The sequence below is a fragment of the Akebia trifoliata genome, chromosome 15 (assembly GCF_017979445.1).
Source record: "Akebia trifoliata isolate Shusen 1 chromosome 15, ASM1797944v1, whole genome shotgun sequence".
In the NCBI taxonomy this organism is placed as follows: domain Eukaryota; kingdom Viridiplantae; phylum Streptophyta; class Magnoliopsida; order Ranunculales; family Lardizabalaceae; genus Akebia; species Akebia trifoliata.
This window is the reverse complement of record NC_141389.1, coordinates 18408771-18430615: the sequence shown is the minus strand read 5'-3', so window position 1 is coordinate 18430615 and position 21845 is coordinate 18408771. Positions and strand designations below refer to the sequence as shown.

The window sequence follows — 21845 nt, the reverse complement described above, 5'->3', positions numbered from 1 at the left end:
GAAGGAAAAAAAGAAATGCATACTTTTTTTTGGAGTGCAGTAATACAAATAGAGTGCAAAGGGAAATTTTAAGTAATAGAGTGCAATTGTCCATGGATGGTGTGCAACTAGTCGGTTCCTTATGAAAACTTTTAGTTGGGGGTGTAATAACTAATAAGACAAAGGTGCTGTTTGTTAAACTGAAAAAAATAAGTGCTGAATAGCATTAAGTGCTGAAACTTATAAGTGCTGAATTTAAGTGCTGAAAAAGTTGTTTGTTTAGATGCTGAATCATGTTTGTTACACATTGCTGAAACTGATAAATTGTCTTTGTTACCCTTACAATCACATTATACATTGTTTACATGTTTCAAATGCTTATTTATTATCAAACACAATAAAATATATTATTTCTTATAAAATTAAAATACAATTTATTTTTAAATAATAAATAATACTCAAATAATATTCAATTTATAAATAATAATTTCTATTTATAAAAACCCACAAATTTCAAATTAAAAATAATAATGTCATACAAGCCACCAAAATTTGAAATCAACTTTAAAATAACTTAATTTTGGATGAATAATTTTCGATGGAAATGAAGGATGTGTAATTATAAAAGCACCCTATGAATTAATAAGGACAACCCACATTATAGTCATTTTTTGTTTTATTTTATATGAGTTAAAGTTTTTGAAATGAGCAAATTTTTAGTGAGGATGGTCTATATGGTCTAGAGATCATTCTCACCAAAAATCAGTCTATTTTGAAACTTCTAACTCGTTAAAAATAATTTTTTTTTTTTAAAGGGACAATTTACGGTTCTTAATTGAACTTGTTTTGATAGGGTTAAAAGTTTCAAGATGTGCTGATTTTTTGTGAAGATGATCTCCTCATTGTAGAGATCATCCTCACCAAAAATCAACTTATTCCAAAATTTTTAACCCATATAAGACAAAATAATTTAGTTATGGTGTGGGTTTATTAATTTGTGAGGTGTTTATATACTTACCATGGGATATAAGAGGTAATATCCTTTTAAGAATAAGGGCATACTTGTCCATATTCAAAAAAACAAAAGGCATACTTGTCCGTGTTGAAAAAAGCGAAGTGCTTACCGCTTCAACATTTTTTTTCAGCATCAAAATAGTGCTGAATTTTTTTCACTTATTTTCAGCAATAAGCACGAGTAAACAAACGCGCTATTTTGACAAAAGTGCTGAATTTAATTTTTTTCAGCAATAAGCACTGAAATATAGCGCAAACAAACACCACCAAAGTCGGGATGCTGACCATCCTCTCTCTCTCTCTCTCTCTCAGCTTCCTCGTCTTCTGCATCATCAAATTTCAGACAATCTCTGATGAAATTCCCTCAGATCCATGGCCAACTATTACAACTCACCCGATGATCAAATTTTCTCCTTAGAATCACCAAATCTTCTCTCCAATTTCAGATCTCTCTTCGCCTTCTCCTCTCGCCCTCCTTCAATTTATCTCGAAAACCCTAACGCTAATCGTAACACATCCATGTCGTTCAAGTAGACAGAAAATACCATATTTTCTCTCGTTCCCACCCTCATCTCTTCTTCAAATTCGAGAGAAAACCCAAAATTCAATCGAATTCGATGAAGGGATCGAGTCGTTTCTTCACGATTGGGGTCGTAACCTCGTGGTACTGTTCGAACATTGGGGTTCTATTATTGAATAAGTATCTCCTCAGCAACTATGGCTTTAAGTATCCAATTTTCCTTACAATGTGCCACATGACTGCGTGTTCATTGCTCAGCTACGTTGCCATTGCATGGATGAAAATGGTGCCCATGCAGACCATCCGATCCCGAGTCCAGTTTATGAAGATCGCGGCCCTTAGTCTTGTTTTCTGTGGTTCAGTTGTTAGTGGAAATGTCTCACTTCGATTCCTTCCTGTTTCGTTTAATCAGGCAGTTGGGGCAACCACGCCGTTCTTCACCGCCGTGTTTGCTTATATCATGACTGTGAAGAGGGAGGCTTGGCTCACTTATGTCACCTTAATCCCAGTCGTCACTGGTGTTATTATTGCTAGTGGGGTGAGAATCAGTTTTAATTTGCTTTGCTTGTAGTATTATGTAATTAAATTCTTATGTTTTAGTTAAATTTTGTATGATTGGATTGATCCCAATGAAACTAAACGATAACAACGTTAGTGTTGTAATTTATTCCATTAGTTTATTTAGGTGAATTCTGCTTCATAATTTTTCTTGCAAACTTGTATGGACCCAATAATTTTTCTAACTGTACTTGTTCAATTTGTTTGCTTACTCATATTTTCTCTCGATCAGGACACTAAAAATATGCGTATCCAATGACCCAAGTAATAATTGGGTAAGACTTGAATATCATGAGCAAGTTTTCTACAACATTCGGGGTTTGTGCCAACCTTTAGAAGTGATTTAGTTCGGGTTGGTTCTCAATTGACCTGTATCCAACCCCTAATAACAACTGGTTTGTTTATCATTTTTTAAGTGGATGTATAGCTGGGGGGACTTGTATTCTTGCAATTAGTGGATCCTTGCACAGTTATGATTCTTTTAAATGTATTCGAAACTTGATAAGAATGATAATTCGTTGGAAAACAAAAAAAGAACTTATTCAATTATTCTGATTTCTTTCAAATGATGTAACTACAGGGTGAACCAAGTTTCCATCTTTTCGGTTTTGTGATGTGTGTTGGTGCTACTGCTGCAAGGGCACTCAAGTCAGTGCTTCAGGGGATTTTGCTTACCTCAGATGGGTAATATTGCATTTTATTTTTCTAATAAATTTATCACTGATTGAAGTTTGCGATTTTTAGTTTATTTATTTGGATATGAATTTATTCTGAAACTAAAATGCTATACTGAATTTATTATAAATTTTAATAGGGAAAAACTGAACTCTATGAACCTCCTTCTATACATGGCACCAATAGCCGTTGTATTCCTTCTTCCTGCTACCATTTTAATGGAGGAAAATGTGGTTGGGATCACGTTGGCGCTTGCAAAAGATGATTTCAGGATCATTTGGTATCTGCTCTTCAATTCTACACTGGCATATTTTGTGAACTTGACCAATTTCTTGGTCACCAAAAATACCAGTGCTTTAACTCTCCAGGTATGCACCCCGGTCAAATTTGAATTTCATTTTGCTCATTCTTAGTTGGCAGTGATAGTTCTCTTGTGAATACATTGGCTTTGCTTAATTGGGACCCTTGTCGCCTAAAATAGGTCTAGTAAGCTCTGGTACAAAATGATTGCCTGTGTACTTCTAAGACATTTAAGCATTGTTTTTTACTAGACATAGAATATCAATGTTAAATGTGCTTTTCTATTTATTGAACATTTTTAATTTGAAAGATTTATAGTATCAATACATTTTTAGGTTTCTGATATTCTTGTCTTAGATCTGAGCTGGTGGTGGTTGGTGGGAGAAAACATTCATTATCTGGGTGGTTGAGCATTGGAGGATGCTTAGGGGTGTGTGTTTTGTTTTGTTTTTTTTTTTGGTGGCGAGTAATAAATAAAAATAATATTGCAATGTGAGGAGCCTAAAATGTACCAACTTTATATACTTTTTTGAAAGTAATTCTTAGGATTGAATCATATAACAAAAATTGAAGGAGTAGGATTCAAAATGCTAGATCATAAGATTCATAAATAATTTTTATTCGAGTTAAAAACATGAAATAGTACTTACAAATATAGAAGTTAGTATTTTTCACTGGAAAATTTGCCATATTTGTATTCAAATTGTGAGTTTTGAGAGTCATAGTGATGTGGGGTAGAACACACAAACCTGGAGTTTATTTTAAAAATCTGGTTCTAGGGTGAAATCCCAAGGAGTAGGAGTAATGAAGAATCTCTATATTAAGCAAAACAGACTAGAAACTTTAATCTAGGTTTGCCATTGACGCAAACACTAAAATTAAGAATCAATATTGGGCTCTTATGCTCAAAATAAACAAAGAAATGGAAGAAAATTCTCTTATTGGAGTTCCTTAAATAGCTAACTCCTTCATAACAACTTGGAAACCTTTTAAAATACTAAAAAGTAACTTTCTAATCTATCTATAACATATTATTGACATTCTAATCTTATTAAACTTAATTTAGACATTTAAAAGGACTTTTAATCATAACTTAAAGAATAAAAATGAATTTTAAACATAAAAACAAAATAGAAACTAACTAGGAAAAGAAACTTTCTAAAATTGAAATAGAAACTATGTAGGACTACTTAAGCAACTTAAAAACTATAAACTCAATAAAAGAAAGAGTCCTAAGAGAAGTTGGACAAGGTCTTGCAGACAGATCAAAGATTGGATCGAGTTGACTCAGTCAACCCGAGTTGCCCAGTCAATGTTGTTGATTTCTTTCTTCGAATCTTGTTAACTCGATCATAAACATTGAAATAAGTGTCGGCAAGCCTATCTACATCACATAGGCTTTCAGTCGTGAGTTATAGTTGAATTGTAAGATTCTCACAAAAGTATAGGACTTTCATTTCAAGGGATTAAAATATAAAATATATGGTATTTATGATAGTATTTGAATTGAATATTATGATTCAAATCGTAAATTTTATGATTTTAATCACCTTGAAAATATAAATAGAACTAGAGTGGGAATGAGTTGGATTGTCCAACTACACGATGAATTTTCCATACCTAGAGACTAACTTCGTAAAAACCAGTCCATTATGGCATATATAATCTCATTAAAAGATGACTTGAAATTGAGAAATCCAGACCATGCAGCTAAACAGTTACTTTTGAGTTAAATTTCTATATGGTTACTGTTATCGGTGATAGTTTTCCTTTTATTTAGTTCATCTGATTTATGTTTATTTATGTTCATGTTCTTTTCTGTCTTTTCCTATTTATTATGTAACTTATATAAACAAGTTACAAGGAGAGGTAAAGAATCAATTTTCTGGAAATTTTTTTCTCATCTTTCTCTCTTTATCTTTTTTAAACCCTAGGTCAGATTTCTACATGGTATTAGAGCGGGCCCTTCTCTCTTCCACGTCAACCAATTCATATCTCCACGTGCTTTGGCCTAGTTCGGCCCACACGTGCGGGGGCGTGTCGAGTTTAATCCCACATCGGACACTCATTGCCTTGTCTCTTTGCTTATAAGCTCTTGGGCCACGCCACTCATTGCCAATTAGTTTAGTTGGACCCCCAACCTTATCATGGTATAAGTTACATAATAAATAGGAAAAGATAGAAAAGGACATGAACATAAATAATATAAACCAGAGAAACTAAATAAAATGAAACTATCACTGATCACATTTACTAATGTCGAGAATGGTTGATTTTTGGTGGTGATGGTCAGCATGGTATGGACAAGTCATGTTGATTGGCTTGTACAATGCTTCCATGTAACTCTACTGATGTGCCACATTAAGCACATTAACCTTGATTTCATATTCTTAGCTTAGGGTTTAACCGTTGCCTAGACCATGATATTTTTATAGCTGTGGAAGCTCAATAAAATGGCGTGTGTCTTGGAGTGTTTGGAGTAGGCTTTCTAGGTAATTATTCTAGGCATGATTCATAGTGGTGTCAATGGTCCTAGCCTGAGTTTGTATTTATATATTTTGAATAGGTCCATCTCAACCAAGCCAATCATACAGTCTAAGTTTAGGCAGATGGGGTCGGCCCGGAGTCCTCTAATAAATCATCACAGTAATCTTTGCCACACACTTCTCAAAGTATGTATAGTTGCAATTTTTCTAGGTCTTCAGAAGGTTTGCCATTGGGAGTACTTGAAGGGCACTCCAATGTTCAAGTAAGTGTCCTGAAGTGGTGGTTGCTCTCAACGAAGAAGATACACTAGAGTGTTAGAGATCAATGATCAAAGTGCTGAAAATCCCTTATCCCACCCCAAGGACGGGTATTTATACTTACTACATTCGGAGTTGGTATGGGCATGATACAGTTCTTGCATCGAAGTTGGTCATGTTGGTTGGCCGAGACTAGGGTTCTTAGGGATGCTTAACCTTAAAAGATTGGACTGGGCATAGACTCTGGCTAGCCAAGTTAGCCATCTGGGGTTGTGCTGATGATCTGTTTGTCAACGAAATTATATGTGCTTATCTATGACTGTGAGGTGCCACGTGTAAGCATAGTCACCAAAGTCTCCGACTTATTGAAAAAATCGTGATTAAATCATGAATTTTTTTTAATAATATGTGACTTTTACAAACTTCATGAATAATGTGAAAATAATGAGGATGCAAATGAGAATGACATTGATTTGAATAGTATAAACGTTGAATATGTTGTGAATCCGCGGTTACTTCTTGTGGATGCGTAAATGATATCAATATGGGAATTGGTAATTTATCATTCTAGTTTAATATGGAACTTAATGATATAATATAGAAATGCCCACTAATAGGAGCAATTACATAGCCCTAACCTAGCTCAATTTTTTCCTGATTTTATTTTTTCTGATGTTTCCCGATTTTACCGAATTGTTCCATTGCCGACTTATTCCTGAACCCCGACTTGGTGACTATGTGTGTAAGGCCTTTAGATGCCTGACTTGGTCTTAGGGGTTGTTATAGCAGATTGCAATAGCTTAACATGTTGTAATCACAAGATGTGTTCTAAAGTATTTATGTATGTTTTCCCCAATCAAATGTGGTAAGTTGCTTTAGGGTAGGTTGCGTATATGGTCAAGGATCTGAAGGATGCATGCATATTTTATGCTTCCGCATTTATGTACTGTTCTCCATTTTAATTAATTTTGTGGAAAATAATATGAATTAGTCATACGTCCAGTAGAAGTGCCATATTAACCTTATTTAGCGAGTAATCAAATTGTAGTACAAGGGGTAGATTATTTCCTTTAGACCATCACTTGAAGCAAGGATGTTTAGGAAACTAGACTGTAACATTGCAAGTAAAGGAGATGGTTTCCTGTGAGGCTTTGAGTCACAATAAAACTGGACCATAGATTAAGATTTTATTTTTTTTCCTGATAAGTAAAGAAAGATGATGTAAGGCAATGAGAGGAGATAAGAAAATGGAATTTAATTTAGGTAAAATAAGGGATTTAGGAAAATTTGGTTGGGGATTGGGTAAGGATTTGGGTAGGATAGGATAATTTGATTTTGGATTTTGGGCAAGTATGACCACAATCTCAATGTTGGATTTTGAGCAAGTATGACCACAATCTCAATGAAAATGGAAAATGGTTAAAGGTTAAGGTTTATAGGGTAAGGAAGGGATTAAAGGTTAAGGATCAAAAATCAATCTCAATGATTAATGGTTAAAATAAAATGGGTTTCAAAAATAAAAAATCAAGGATCAAAAATCAAGAATTAAGAATCAAGAATCGAGAAAGTTAGGTGAAAATAATAAAAAGAAACAAATAAAGATTAGAAAAAAAATAAAAATAAAAGGGATAGAAAGATAGAACCTTATAATCACACCTAGAATGGTGGAGAACTTACTTCACTCCATTAAAGAAATTCATTCTTTATTCATCAAATCTTCATTGTTCATTCATCAATAAAAAAATCCTAATACAGTATATATAAAGAAAATAAATTTAAGAATCCTAGTCAAACTAAAATACCTAATAAATAAATATCATTTTTGAATTTTCTCTATCTTAATTTTCAAATCCTAACAAACTTAAATAAAAGACAAAGTAAAGTTACTAAACTACCCCCAAATATTATACTAAGACCATGGGCCAATAAAACATGAAAATAAGTCCCAAAAACATAAAATTAAAGTTCTAAAATAGAAAACTAAATAAATAACTAATCTAAAATAATCCCAAATGATAGAATGATAAATCTAGACCCAAATAAGTAAAAACCTAAATAATTACAAATTTTTCCTCGGAATTGTTGACTTGATTTGTGTTTCGCATTATTCTCTTCTGATTGGAGATAACTTGTCCACAAGTTTTAAAATGCTTGAGAATGATCATGATAGTTTGTGGCTCATCACTTTTTGTTAAGTTTAGTCCTCGTGTCTTGATGTTGTGTTGAACCATTAAATTTAAATTATGATCTTCTATCTTGGTAAAGTTTCCATCATATCTGTCTAAGATGATTAGGTCGATTTGAGGTAGTGATGGAACAATTGCATTATGAACACAAACTGTAGATGTCTCCAAAAGATCTTCCTTAGGCTCTTTTGACGTATTTTCCACTTCATGATCTTGTTCTCGTGTTGATACTGGAGTTGTAGGCACATCATTTTCTAAAGTTGATGTCACGCCCCGAAATCCCAACACGAATCCCTATGATTCATCGGTTAGAATCTCGAGGTATGAGGTAATCAATCACACAATCTAACAGAACATTCATAAATAATAATACTTATGAAAAGAAAAATACACGCAGCGGAATAAACATTTAACTAACATCTATACGAGAGTCTAGAGTAAGCAGAAGAAATCGACAAACACTGATATAAGTCAAGATCTTTAATCTCATAATTCATCAGGTTACAAAAATTTCTAAACTAACATGTTTCTTATCTACAACCAAAAACCGCTAGGATCCTCTACTAGTCCTCAAAGACATGGCGGCGGCAAGACATCAATCTGATCCTCCTCGAGGACCTCCTCAAAAGACTCCTCAAAGAACGGTTCTTCAAAAGTTGAATAATCTGAAAGGGGAAGGATAGGGTGAGAACAGGGGAATGTTACTCAGCAGGATGAACGCCGTTCTAACAACGAGTCATACATGCACGAGTAATCAGTTGAACAGTTAAATAATGTAAGTTTTTTATAATGTAACATACGATAAATGTCTAAAGCATATTCAATAAACAGTTAAATAATTTCAACCTATCATTTCTATCATTTAAAGTAACCTATGCATCTTTCAAATGAAAACATCTATCCAACATCACAAAATAAGAAAAGATACATAATAAGAACACGGCGGTGTAGTCGATAAGAGAGCAGAGGAACACGCCGATATAACCGCCTCGGCTATGGCAATACGATATTCCAAACTTAACCTTCGATGTGGAATCCCATCGTTATAATCTGATTTTGTGGCCGGTCTAGCATATCACTGTTGGATGACCATTTATCCGGCTCAGACTGGCCGTTGACCAAGAACCCAATACTGAGTTCAACTAACGGTGAGGTCGACCGTTTGACGACTACAGACTAATAGTGATCACTAACTAGCCCAGGAGACCCCTCGCGTCGAAGCCTATCAAGAGGCAATGCATGTGAACCCCGCCTATCTCTACACTATACAGAGACCGCCTTTACACACAACGTTCCCCAGAAAATAAGTAGGAGAAATTCCCGGATTTCATAAGCTGTAATATGCTCTAAGGTATCCCATACTACCGAAGAGCATATGACATCTAGTGTTATCCTAGATTGACTCGCCGCTTCCGGACACACAGCAACGCGTCACTCTTTATGGGTTTTCTACAAACCTTTACTGGTAAACAAAATAATTTATTTTGTATATAATATATCATTTTTTTTTAATCGAAAATACAAACAAACTCTGGTAGTGCCTTCCAGTGACAGTTATCTGTCATTTCCATCCATCAGCCATCTCATCCATCTATCTATCTATCACGTTTTACGTGGCATGGCCACTACGTAGAACTGGAGGCACTGTCCCATCAATCAGTCGAGAACATACGTTCTCTCTATCCATCCATCAATTAAATCGATCAATCTATCATCTAATTTCCTACATATCTATTAAAGTAATTTTACTTTTAAAGTAATTCGAAATCCATAAAGCATCAACCAATTCCATTCGATGGTTTTGGTTGAGTCGAGAGACTCGAAAACAAAGATAAAACTATAAGACATAAAAGCTGAAAATCTATGAAAATTTAACTAAGTGTTAAAAAAATGATTTTTCAAAGTCGAAATTGAAAACGAACTATTTATTTATATATTAAAGAACTTAAAGTAATACTTAATTGTTTTTAATGAAATAAATGTAGGAAATGGGTACACATACTATATGGAAGCAACACAAAACAAATTAGAACTAAACTCAACATTCGGATACTTTTCCGAATTGCTGATTTTTCGTTGAAACTCAACCAAAATCGATTCAAATATTATACTAACTATAAAATGCTTATGTTACATCAAATGAACTAAAACCAATCATAAATAAGCATGCAAACATGATTTAAATTGTTCAAATATGTATAAACTTAATGAAATAATCGATTTATCAACAATCATATGGATTTTCTATGAAATTATAGCATAACTAGAAGGTAGAAGGGAAGGCAACCTACTTCAAGCTATTTTCAACGGTTGAATGGACTTTAAAATCGCCTCCGGCCAATCTCCAAAATTTTCTTCCGGCGAAAATCGGATTTCTTTGCGTCCACGCGTAACCCTCGGCGAGAGGAACAACTTTCCTTCTTGCGCCTAAGCTCGGATCATTCTCGTTTAGTGTAGATTTGAGTTTCAAATATTGAAGGAAAAGGGTTGAGATTTGTTTGGAGAGATGAGTAAGAAAAATCTGATTTTTCTAATAGAATTTAGATATTTATATCACTTAAGTTGGGACATACTTGTCATTTTGGAAATTGTTTTTCCCGAATGCCAAATTGGACAAACTTATACTCTATTTTGGGTGATTTTTCGACACGAATCTAATGGTATGATCGGTTTCGTCAAATTACGTCTCTAAGGTGTCGTTTACCTATTGGGAAAATATCTAATGCGAAACTCGAGGATTTGATAATTTTTTCAATCGACTTCAGATTTAGGCGTGCTTACAGGTTAAAGTATGTTTCTCGATCCTTTTAATTCTATTGGTGAAGTTTATTTTCCTCAAATATTAAAATTTAAGAATCTATACTTTTAAATCAATGCACGGATATAAAATTCCTTCCTTGAGATACATTTTAAGATTTCAAGTCATTACAGTTGATGTTTGATCCGTCTTTTCTTCAATCTGCTCTTGGACTGATGGTATTATAGGAGTTGATATCCATGGACATACAATAAGTAGATATTGTCTGCATGAAGTAGCACGTAAAAACGTAACTTGTACATGTGAGATCCAACCTTAACCCAACACAATATGACAATCTTTTAGAGGAATCACCTTGCATTTAGTACCATGGATAAAACTTTCTTGATGGAATTAAACGACATAGTTGTAATCACGATAACCACAATAAGTCTTATCTTCAACATTCTGCAAAATCTTCTAAAAAAAACTTGTGGAAATCAAGTTTTCCTCGTATTTATCACTTCACAATGCCCTAAATGACTTCCCAGAAGGTAAAATAAATCTGGTTTTGACTTCCAATACCATATCTATCTATTCCAGGTTTAATTCTGATACCAAATTAGATGCAGGACGATGAGGAGAGATAAAAAACTGGAATTTGATTTAGGCAAAATAGAGGATTTAGGGAAATCAGATTGGGGATTGGGTAAGGATTTGGGTAGGATAGGATAATTTGATTTTGGATTTTGGGCAATTACGACCGTAATCTTAATGAAAGTGGTTAAAGGTTAAGGTTTATAGGATTAAAGATTAAGTTTTATTGGGTAATGATTAAGTGTTATAATAGATGGGTTTCAAGAATCAAAAGTCAAGGATCAAGGACTCAAGAATCAAGAATCAAGAAAGTTAAGAGAAAATAATAAAAAGAAACAAATAAAGATTAGAGAAAAAAAAAAGGGGATAGAAAGATAGAATCTTCGAATTACACCAAGAATGGTGGAGAACTCATTTCACTCCATTACAGAAACTCATTATTTATTCATCAAATCTTCATATCTCATTCATTAATAAAAGAAACCCTAATACAGTCTATATAAAGAAAATAATTTAAGAATCCTACTCAAATTAAAACACCAAATAATTAAATCTAATTTTCGTAACTTTCTCGCTCATAATTTTCAAATCCTAATAAACTTAAGTAAAAGGCAAAGTAAAGTTACTAAATTACCTCTAAATATTATACTAAAACCATGGCCCAATAAAACATAAAAATAAGCTCCAAACACATAAAATTAAAGTCCTAAAATAGAAAATTAAATAAATAGCTAATCTAAAATAATCTCAAATGATAAAATGATAAATCTAGACCCAAATAAGTGAAAACCTAAATAATTACAAATTTTTCCTCATAACTGACTGTTGACTTGATTTGCGTACCACATTAAACGATTTATTAAATAAGAAAAAGGGTGGTCGAGTTGACCAACTTGGATACAGGGAGCTACAAAACAGAAATATTACAAACCCGCTACCACTGAACTAGGAAGTCCTCAAAGAATACACCTTTGAACTCTTTAAAGATTTTACACCAAAAAATAGAATTCCAAGAATTGAAATGAACTACTCTTGACCTAGCACTATGGAACTATGTATATCTAAATTGTAGGGAATTTAATACTAATGTTTAGGGGGGTTACTTGTTGTCCCAAGGAACTGTTGGACTCACTGATTCATTCGAGTATTAGTAAGGAAATGGGTTGCTTGTAGATATTGGTGTTTAAAATGTATACAAGCAAATACGAGATTGGGATGGTGGGGCCTTTATCACGAGTTTGGAGTGGCTTTTGACACAATGTTGTAGATTGCGATTGTATGATGTTTCATGTGATTGCTGAGCATGGTGGGGGAATTGATGAAGGAAATGTGTTGTACAATCTAGCCAATGAATTATGGTCAATCCAAGGCTAGGGCTCTACTTGGTATGCTGCAAATCACTTAACAAACGCAAACTTTAGTCTTAAATATTCGCAATTGCTTGGTATAAAATCCAACCTAGCAAAAAAATGGTTAGCTCTTTCTCTACTTACTGACTGGAGTTGAAGCCGGTCATATCAAATCTAAGCCATGGATTAAAATTTTGGTTGTGTCAAGTGAAACTTGGCCCTATTTAGTGTAGACTGTAGAGAGAGTACTGGTACTGTAGCTTCTGAAGGGGACTCACTGTGGTCATAGTAAAAAACCATATAAAGTATGGCAGGCTGTAGTAAGTCACATTGGTTTTGCTAATGGCTTGTGTCACAAACTGAAACTAAGATTTTAATCCTTGTTTCATCTTGTGATCCTGAACTAGAGGTCTTTTCACCATCTGCACAAAGTCACTTTGATTTTGGTATTGATCTACACTTGAACTTAGACTTTACTCCTTGGTTCTAGCCTATGAGATCAAAGTAGAGGTCTTCTCTTGTTGTCAGTGAAAATTCTGCGAATCATGGGTGTTGTGTGGAAAGAACACAAACAAAGAGATGAGAGTGGTGGAAGTGGAGATGATGATGTCTATGGTGTGCAGAGAGGTAAACCAGAGAATATGCCTTTTAGCACTTTTTTTTATGGGGCCCACTGACTCATTAACAATTGGCTTACCTCCCATTGGACCCATTCAGCGAAAATCACTCTTGATTGTAATTGATAGCCGTTAGATTTGGGCATTTTACATGGGTAATATCTGTCCATTGGGTTTATATATGTTGGGGGTGCCTGAATGTAAGGTTAGGAATCACAATGAAGCTGATCTTTGGCGTGCAAGTCCACCAAGAGATTTTCCAGATGTTCACAATTCAGTGGGCCCAAAGGAATTTGCTACAGGGCAAACTTGAGAAGGTTACATCAAACATGGGGGTTTTCAGATGGGATCTCACCAAAGTTCACAAAGCAAAACAAATTACTTTTGGATGGGTAGTTGGCATGACCAGTCTTGGATTTGACTCACCTGCACTTGTTTTGATGGAAACATGTCTTGCACTCTGCTCACATGCGACTCTCTTCCACGATTGGCATATCATAGAATATATGGTACAAAGGTGTAATGCACTTTCTCAAGGGGTCCAGCACTTGTACTATAATGAAATCCCTGAACAATACAAGCATATTTACACACTAAACTAGGATTGTTTATGCACGAATTTTAGACACTGCTGTACACTGATTTAATTTTTCTGGACAGGAAGTGCCTTGGACAAAGAATGAAGCTAGTAACATTTATTGAGCACCATTTAATTTGTGGGGTATGAGTAATCTATAGAAGGCTTTGATGAGCAAACCTGTTCACATATGCCAACAAAAATTAAAACAAACTTCCACGGCATTGACATTGATAAACTCAAAAAAATCATTCCTCTCTCTCTTTCTGGGTAGATAAGAAAGAAATCTCTCCTGATGATGAAGAACAGAGATGACAAACACCATAAGCTGATAACCCAAGTACTTAATTTCATTATAAATTGGATACTTACATTTCAATTATACGGTAGTCTTATTACATTGAAGTTATTGAGAATGTTTACTGCAAGTCCATTGTTTCTTTTACAGCAGTACGTGTTTGTATATGGACACTGATGCATAAGCTCGATGATAAGTTACTATTTAACCTTCTCAAAATAAGGCGTTGGATATGGAAATAATGACTTCATACACCTTTATATAACAGCAATATTCCGAATATAAATTTTGGGAGACTTTGGATCTTTTGTAAGATTATTATTTTTAACATTTTTCTAGGTATTGGGGAATGCGAAAGGGGCAGTGGCTGTGGTCGTCTCAATTTTAATCTTTAGAAATCCTGTATCAGCAACTGGGATGCTTGGTTACGGTCTAACGGTCATTGGTGTCGTACTCTACAGTGAAGCCAAGAAACGGAGCAGCAAATGAGATGTCTCTCAAGGAATATGGTGCTAGCATGTTTTCCTTCTGAGTGACTCAACTTATGCTTGCAGTTACGCCATAGATTGCAACCTCTAAATTCTTTTGTCGAAAACCATGAAGAGGATTCCCCCCTTTCCTTATTAACAGTGCAACCAACTAACTCAACAGGAAATTGGAATGATTGATTGGTCTCTCTCCTCTTTCGTATCTGGCAGCATCTGATAGAACTTGTGGGGGATAATTGGGTCTGTACTGAGCTGTCTTTTTTTGGTCATCTCTTAGTTAATTAATGAAGTAGGCTCTCTGCTAATTTTACCATTATTTGACGTTTTTTGCTCAAATTTGAGTTTGTAATTTTGTTGAATAGCATGAATGGAATTCATTCAATGAAAATTTTGCATTTTACCATTATTTGAAATTATTTTGCTCAAATATGAGTTTTTTGCTGAATGTTTTAATTCATAATAAATATCTCAGCTAGTGATTGATGATCTAATGATTGTATCATGTGTTTGTTCTCTTTATCATAAATAATGGGTATATGACAGATTTTCATTAATCACCAGATGATTAATGAAGTATGAGATACTTTAAGGTTCTCAAGTATTATAGTAGAATAGCCAAATAGTTGATCGAGGGTCAATACGGGAGATTTGGCAATTCAACTCCTTATACTTGAAAGTGTCACAATCATATATGAAGCTGGACATTTCATTTTACTAGCTGTCAGAATGTTGGTGTGATCTCATTAGATGAGTATTGATTGACTATTTAGTCAACATAATGGTGATTGCGTGTAAGAAGTGAATCATGTGTGTAAGAAGTGAATCATGTGGATGCCTAATTGTACACTAACTGATTGTAATTGTGGGTGCCTAATTGTACACTAACTGATTGCGTTTAAGAAGTGAATCATGTTGAAATCTACTATCAAGTAGATATCTTTTATATCACAAATAAGTTCAACGATCTCTTATACCTAAGGAATTCATTTATTCTTAAATAACTATCTAATTACTTTGATTACATTTAGCGGACTCAAATTTTGTAGGTTCATGAAATGATGTACATTGGGTAGTGAATTATTTGAGTGATGATGATATCCAACAAGAGATCCATGCCCATTAATTTGTGAGAATATCCATGATTGAGGAAATAAAATCTTTAGATATAAAAAACCTGTAGGTAATATTTTATTGAATGATCTATGGACAGAGAATATGTTAAGTATAAAGTTTATTCTTTATATGCTTATATTTTTTAAAAGAGTTTTCAAGAGAAAGAGTTTCTTAGGTTTACTACTGGTCACTCTAGAGCTTCAGTGAAGTTCTTAAAGACTGTGAGTTAGATAGTGGAACAAATCTCGAGGGTCTTTATATCGGATATTGATTAATAAGGAAGGAGCACATTGATTAATATTTATTTTTGAAAACTAGTATTAAATGTTTAATTCCGAGAGTTCAGCTGTAACATAGATATCCCATGTTGCTTATAGTTCTCAAATATAAATTGATCATGGGTATATATCAATTTATAAAGGATAGTTTGGAATTAATTATCCCAAAGAAACCTAGTAATCGCTCTTAATATATTACTTTTCCTTATCCAAGTACGTGATTATTGTAGGTGGATCAATCGGCTAAATAATACATAAGAATTTTATAATAAATTACATAATATCGTGGTCACCATGAAGGATGTTATAGTCATTTCATAATAGTTATAGAATGGGCAAATAATTGTTACGTGGTATATCTGAGATACGTAATCGCATTATAAGAGAATAATATTAAGTAATATATTTAATATTAATCCTAAAAGTTAGGATATAATTAAGTGAACCTTAAGCAGAAGCTAATACAATTTTGTGGGTTGCTCCAAAGTCCATCGTTTGGATTCTTTGCCTAATCAAAATTATTGATACCAAATTCCTGGAATTTTGGATTTGAAATTGTGGGGTCAGATTCCGGTGAATGGTGCTGATGGATTCTGCCTCACAGATCCGAAGTTGCTCCTTCCACTACTTTGCTAGCACCAGTGTGGTACCTACTAAAAATTCTCTGACACTCAAATTAGGGTAGTAGAAGAATACTAAATAAAACTAGTTAGACTCTCAATCGGCCAAAAAATCCCTAAGTCTGTGCATATTATGCTATTTATAGGTTATTCCTCTGAATTATGGTTTCCCCTTCTCGCGGGAGGTGATCTCGAAAAATCCCTTGATTCCCAGGATCCTAAATGACCTGGGGATCTTTTGGATTGAATATACTATATTGAGAAGATCTCCTCCGAGATCTATGGGCTTGACGTGTACATATCAAGATTACGGGTATTCCTTGACCAAGTCCGCCCTGCTTAGTAGACAAGGTCTCGTTCAGTGCTATGCTGCCCTCCTAACCAGGCCATGCGAACTCTACCTTGACTTGTCCTTCTGTTGGGTAGTACCTCGTATGTTGATTTGCGCATGGTACCATTTAACCGGCCTAGACACGTGTGCGGTCTAGAGGACTATGTGGTTATTACTCTATAAAATTACCTCTTCTCGAGGAGATGCGAAGTCTCACCATTTTCTCAAGACACATCTTTTTCTGACTGACTGTTATGATTTTCTATCATTATTTTGGCTCTTAATGAATTGACACATTCAATGCACTGTCGTTCCAAATCTTTTCCGACGGCTAAGATGAATTGTCCCTTATTTTTGATTGTCCACGTGCCCTACTAACGTCTGCACTACACCTTAGGTTGCGACGGTTAGGTTGGATCTTGCTATCCACTTAGGAGTACATACTCTTTCACGTTCTCTTATAAATAGAAACTTATGCCAACTTTTTTCTCTTACTGTGCTATTGCTTTCTACGATCTTGTCTCTTTGTGTTTGCAAATATTCTTTCTCTTTTTCTTTCCGATTCATTGCCATTTTTGCCTCTTTCAGATTGAGATAATCTTGTCTTCTTGTATTATCTTTTCTACAAACTTAATTTCTCAATGACTGCCAACATGACCCAACTTCGGAGGGACTCTATATCCTTGCCTCTATGTCTATTCGGGTTTGCAAAGAACCTTGACGAGGGTCATCAAGGAGAAATCATGGTTTATGCCGGTCATATCAAGGCTGGCCTTAGTTTCCCTTTCTCTCTCTTCCTCAGGAAGGTGTTGAGTAAAATAAATCGAGCCCCAGGCTAAATGTCTGATAACTTTTATCACTTGGTGAAAATAATGGAAAAAATGGGTATAACCCTCAATGACTTCCTCTTCAAATACAACTTGAAAGCTATCCCCTAGCGTCCTGGATACTACTTGTTGTCTTCCAAGAATGCAGTAGTTGCACTGGTTCTGTCTTTCCCTAGTGCTGACAAAAGGTGGTACAAAGACTCCCTGATAGTCTCCAGGAACTGGGAGTATGCCCTAGCACTTCTCGTGAGGGATTCAGGGTCCCTTATAATTTCAAGGGTAAGTCTAACTTTTAGGTACTTTGTTGCGTCTAACTTTTCAGCCTTGTACAAAATTTAATCTAACCTTGTCTTTTCTTACTTTTCGTTTTGCGGATTCTTCTGCCCTTTCTGCTGTTGAGACTAGGAAAGAATAGCGCAGAGCATCTAAAGATAGAGGGCTAATAGCAGTGGGTCTCCAAACCAGGGTGACCAACAGGGTGATTGAATGAGATCAGACTTATCTTTCCCTTTCTGCTTTACCTCAGCCATTTGCACGAAAAGCCCCCTTTGATCAGGCTAAACCGATCTCAAGAGATTTTCCTTCTCCTTTTGCCTATGTGCCTGTCTTTACCTTTCCTCCATCTCCCTTAAAGTCCTCCGACATCATGAATATTGACCTCTCGGAATTCCCTCTCCCTCACCTCTGCCATCTGTAGACTCCCCATTTTTGCACTCGCCTGATTAATCAACTCGTCAACCCCAATTGCAACGGTTCCTAATGATGGATGAATATTCTAATGTTTTTGTTTGTTACTAAATATGTTTAAGAAATTCGTATGAGGTATCTCAAGTGAACAAAATTTTAGAAATCACGCTATGCTAAGAAAATATGATCCAAAACATAAAAATCATCATTTTTCAGACAAAAAGAAGTTATACGATAAAAATCACTAAAAATGATCAAATTATCAAAATACCCCTTACATCGAAACATCTTTAGAGGCCACATTACACTTAGAAAAATCCTTTCGAACACATAAAATAATAAATTGAAATCAAATAAACAATTCTGTCAATTTTCACCAAATTCGATAAAATTACGAAAATGCCCCTCATAGGATTCACAATCATTTCATACCAAAAATAAATTCATAAATGACACAAACTGATAATCCCATCGAATTCCTTACGAAAAAATGATTCCAAAACATTCTAAAACATCGAAAAATGACTTCTCAACACAAAAGTTCTCTTCGGGGGCAAAACGATAATTTTTCAATTTTAACAATTTATAATTCTGAAATTAATAATTAAAACATTAATTAATGTAAAATGAAATCCTAATTAAAATTAAATTTTTTTAAACCAATCAATCAAACTCTCGGACAAAATTGTTAATGGTTGCCCACTTATTCAAGTGGAGCCCCCTGATATTTATTAAAAGACCCCTCCATCTGGGGGCTTAAATAATTAAAATATAATTAAGGGGGATTCTCCAAAAAATTAAAAATATATTCTTTTATTGTACGTAAGAATTAAAATCATAATCTAAAGAAACCTAGTCAATCAAATAAGACTTAAGTCAAAACCCTAATTCACCTTATTTAAAAGAAACCTAATTAAACACCAACTTTTCCAAAAAATCGATAAATAGGAGCCTCCACAACCCAATCTCGCAGGTCAAAATAAATCCTTGTAAAAGTAGGTCAAAAAGTCTCCCTAGCCAGTCCAAACCCTAATTTTGAAGCCCTAACTCCTTACCTATCATCCAAACCCCAATTTTTACTCAAAAAACACCCAGAAACCTTTCGAAAACATTCAGAAATCCTTAAAAAAATAAAAAATAATACTTAAATCTAAGAGAAGGATACCTCAACTTGGAGATCAGAATTAGATCTAGTGATAGAAAAAAAAAGTAGGAAACTCACACGAGGACGCTCTCTGCCAGCTCTGAGGGAACCCGTTGTAGCAATCATCCAGGTAATTATTTTATTTATTTATTTATTTTTAGGTCTGTTTAGTAATGTAACATTTTTTGGAAAAAAGTAGACACTGACATTTGCTGGGCAGGATTGGTGCCTAATACCTTCCAACCCTGTAACATGATCCCCAAACCCATAGTTTCTTTTTTTCGTAGATTAGTACTATTTATTTGTTTAGAGTCATGATTAGGTTCTTAGACCTAAAAACTAGGTGGTGACTCCTAAACACCCAAATCAAAACCAAATTCACATACCCTGCGGATCAAGGGCGCTTTCAGTGGCGACTCCATTGGGGAATTTGAGGATCAAACTTGAAAAATCCCAAATATTGATGCATTGCCAAATAGATCTATTTTTTTTTATTATGTAGTTCGGTTTATTTTATTTTTTTATTTGTTTATGTATTTATTTATTTATTTTTATTTTTTATGGCTTGATTGTGGATCATTTATTTGAATTTTGGATATTGTATTTTTATTTTTTTTATCCAATTGAGGGTCACTTTTTGGTGACCCTAAATAATGAAAGATTCAAATTGACATGAATTGAGGATGGAATGATGGTGGTTGGAATGAGAGTTATGGATTTAAAAAAAAAATTGGATGAATTTTTTTTAGTGTGTTACTAGGCATAGGCGACGAGTTGTGAAAATAAATTATTTGTCAGTGATGCGCTAAAAAATAAAAAATTACTTGTTTTAATGTTGTTCGTAATGAGGAGAAAATTCCAAGAAAAAAATTTACAAAAAAAATTAAAAATAAAAAATATTTTTGTGCGTGGTGTGTCGTTAGTAGAAAACGATTTTTTATTTTTCATCTTCTTCTCAAATAAATTATTTGTGAGTGATGTGGTAAGAAATAAAAGAATTGTCTTTTTTAATGTTGTTCGTGATGAGGAGAGGATTCCAAGAAAGTAAAAATAAAAAAAATTGAAAACAAATATATATATATATATATATATATATATATATATATATATATATATATATATATATATATATATATATATATATATATATATATATATATATATATTTGCGTAGGGTGTTAAAGTGAAAACGTTTTTTTTCCTATTTCTATCTTCTTCTTCAATGAGAAAGAAGATGACGAAAAAATAGCAAAATAAAAGAGAAAATAACGTCTTCCTACTTCATTTCTCTCTTTCTCTCTCACATTTATTTAGTTTCATCGATTGATTCATTTTGTTGATGGAAACATCAAAAGCGATCATATTCCGATCTTTAGATCTGAGTCATACTCTCTTTAAGAATCCCCAAAACCACTATTAAAGCTCTCTTGAAGATCCTCCATCAGGTTTTTTTTTTTGTTTATTCTATCTTGGAAGCAACCTATTGCTGTTCATTTAGGATCGAGATGAGCGATTTAAAGGAAAACGTGGAAATTGTGAAACAATATTTTTTTTAGATGATTCCAAAGATGAACTTGTTGATGCTGAAATCGAACAAGAAGAATTGCAGCACTCTTTGGAAAATCAGAAAAAGAATTGCAACACTCTTTATAAAATTCTTTTTGTTTTAAAATCAATTTGTTTAAAAAAATATATAAATAAATAAATAAAAACTCTCCATCTCCACAAATATCAGTTGATCATCAATTCAATATTTGTTGGGATCTCGATTTGTTTAGGGTCACCTAAAGTGATCTTTGATTGGACCATATAAAAATATAAAAAATTGAATTGGTTCATTTAAAAATAATAAAAATAAATTTTTTTGCTTATTTTCAATGTTGGATTTGATCGATTATTTTGTGTTATATTCATTGATTAATTATCTGAAATGGCATGATCTTAATTGATATATACATGAGATGTGCATACTTTGATCTTGAATTGAATGATATAAATCTTTTTTTTGTGTTTCTTGATCAATATTATCCTTGTTTGTATGATTTGATGTGGCCTACGGGCCCATTCATTTCGAAAAATGCTCCGGGCACACCCCACCATATTTGGCACATACCACTAGCACGTTTGTTTTGTTGCGTTGCACGTTTGCATGTCCCTTATAGCCAACGTGACACTAGTGCGTGGCCCGATTTTCTCGTGAGGCACG

General features: G+C 33.9%; 1 protein-coding gene across 1 annotated transcript; it reads left to right on the top strand.

The window, feature by feature from the left end:
* The first annotated feature begins 1249 nt into the window (after positions 1-1249).
* Positions 1250-15054, top strand: LOC147384478 (putative sugar phosphate/phosphate translocator At3g11320). Its single transcript, XM_086425481.1, has 4 exons — positions 1250-2051; positions 2652-2755; positions 2886-3114; positions 14491-15054. The coding sequence occupies exons 1-4, from the start codon at positions 1611-1613 to the stop codon at positions 14638-14640; spliced, it is 924 nt and encodes a 307-aa protein (XP_086281607.1). The 5' UTR covers positions 1250-1610; the 3' UTR covers positions 14641-15054.
* Positions 15055-21845: the final 6791 nt, after the last annotated feature.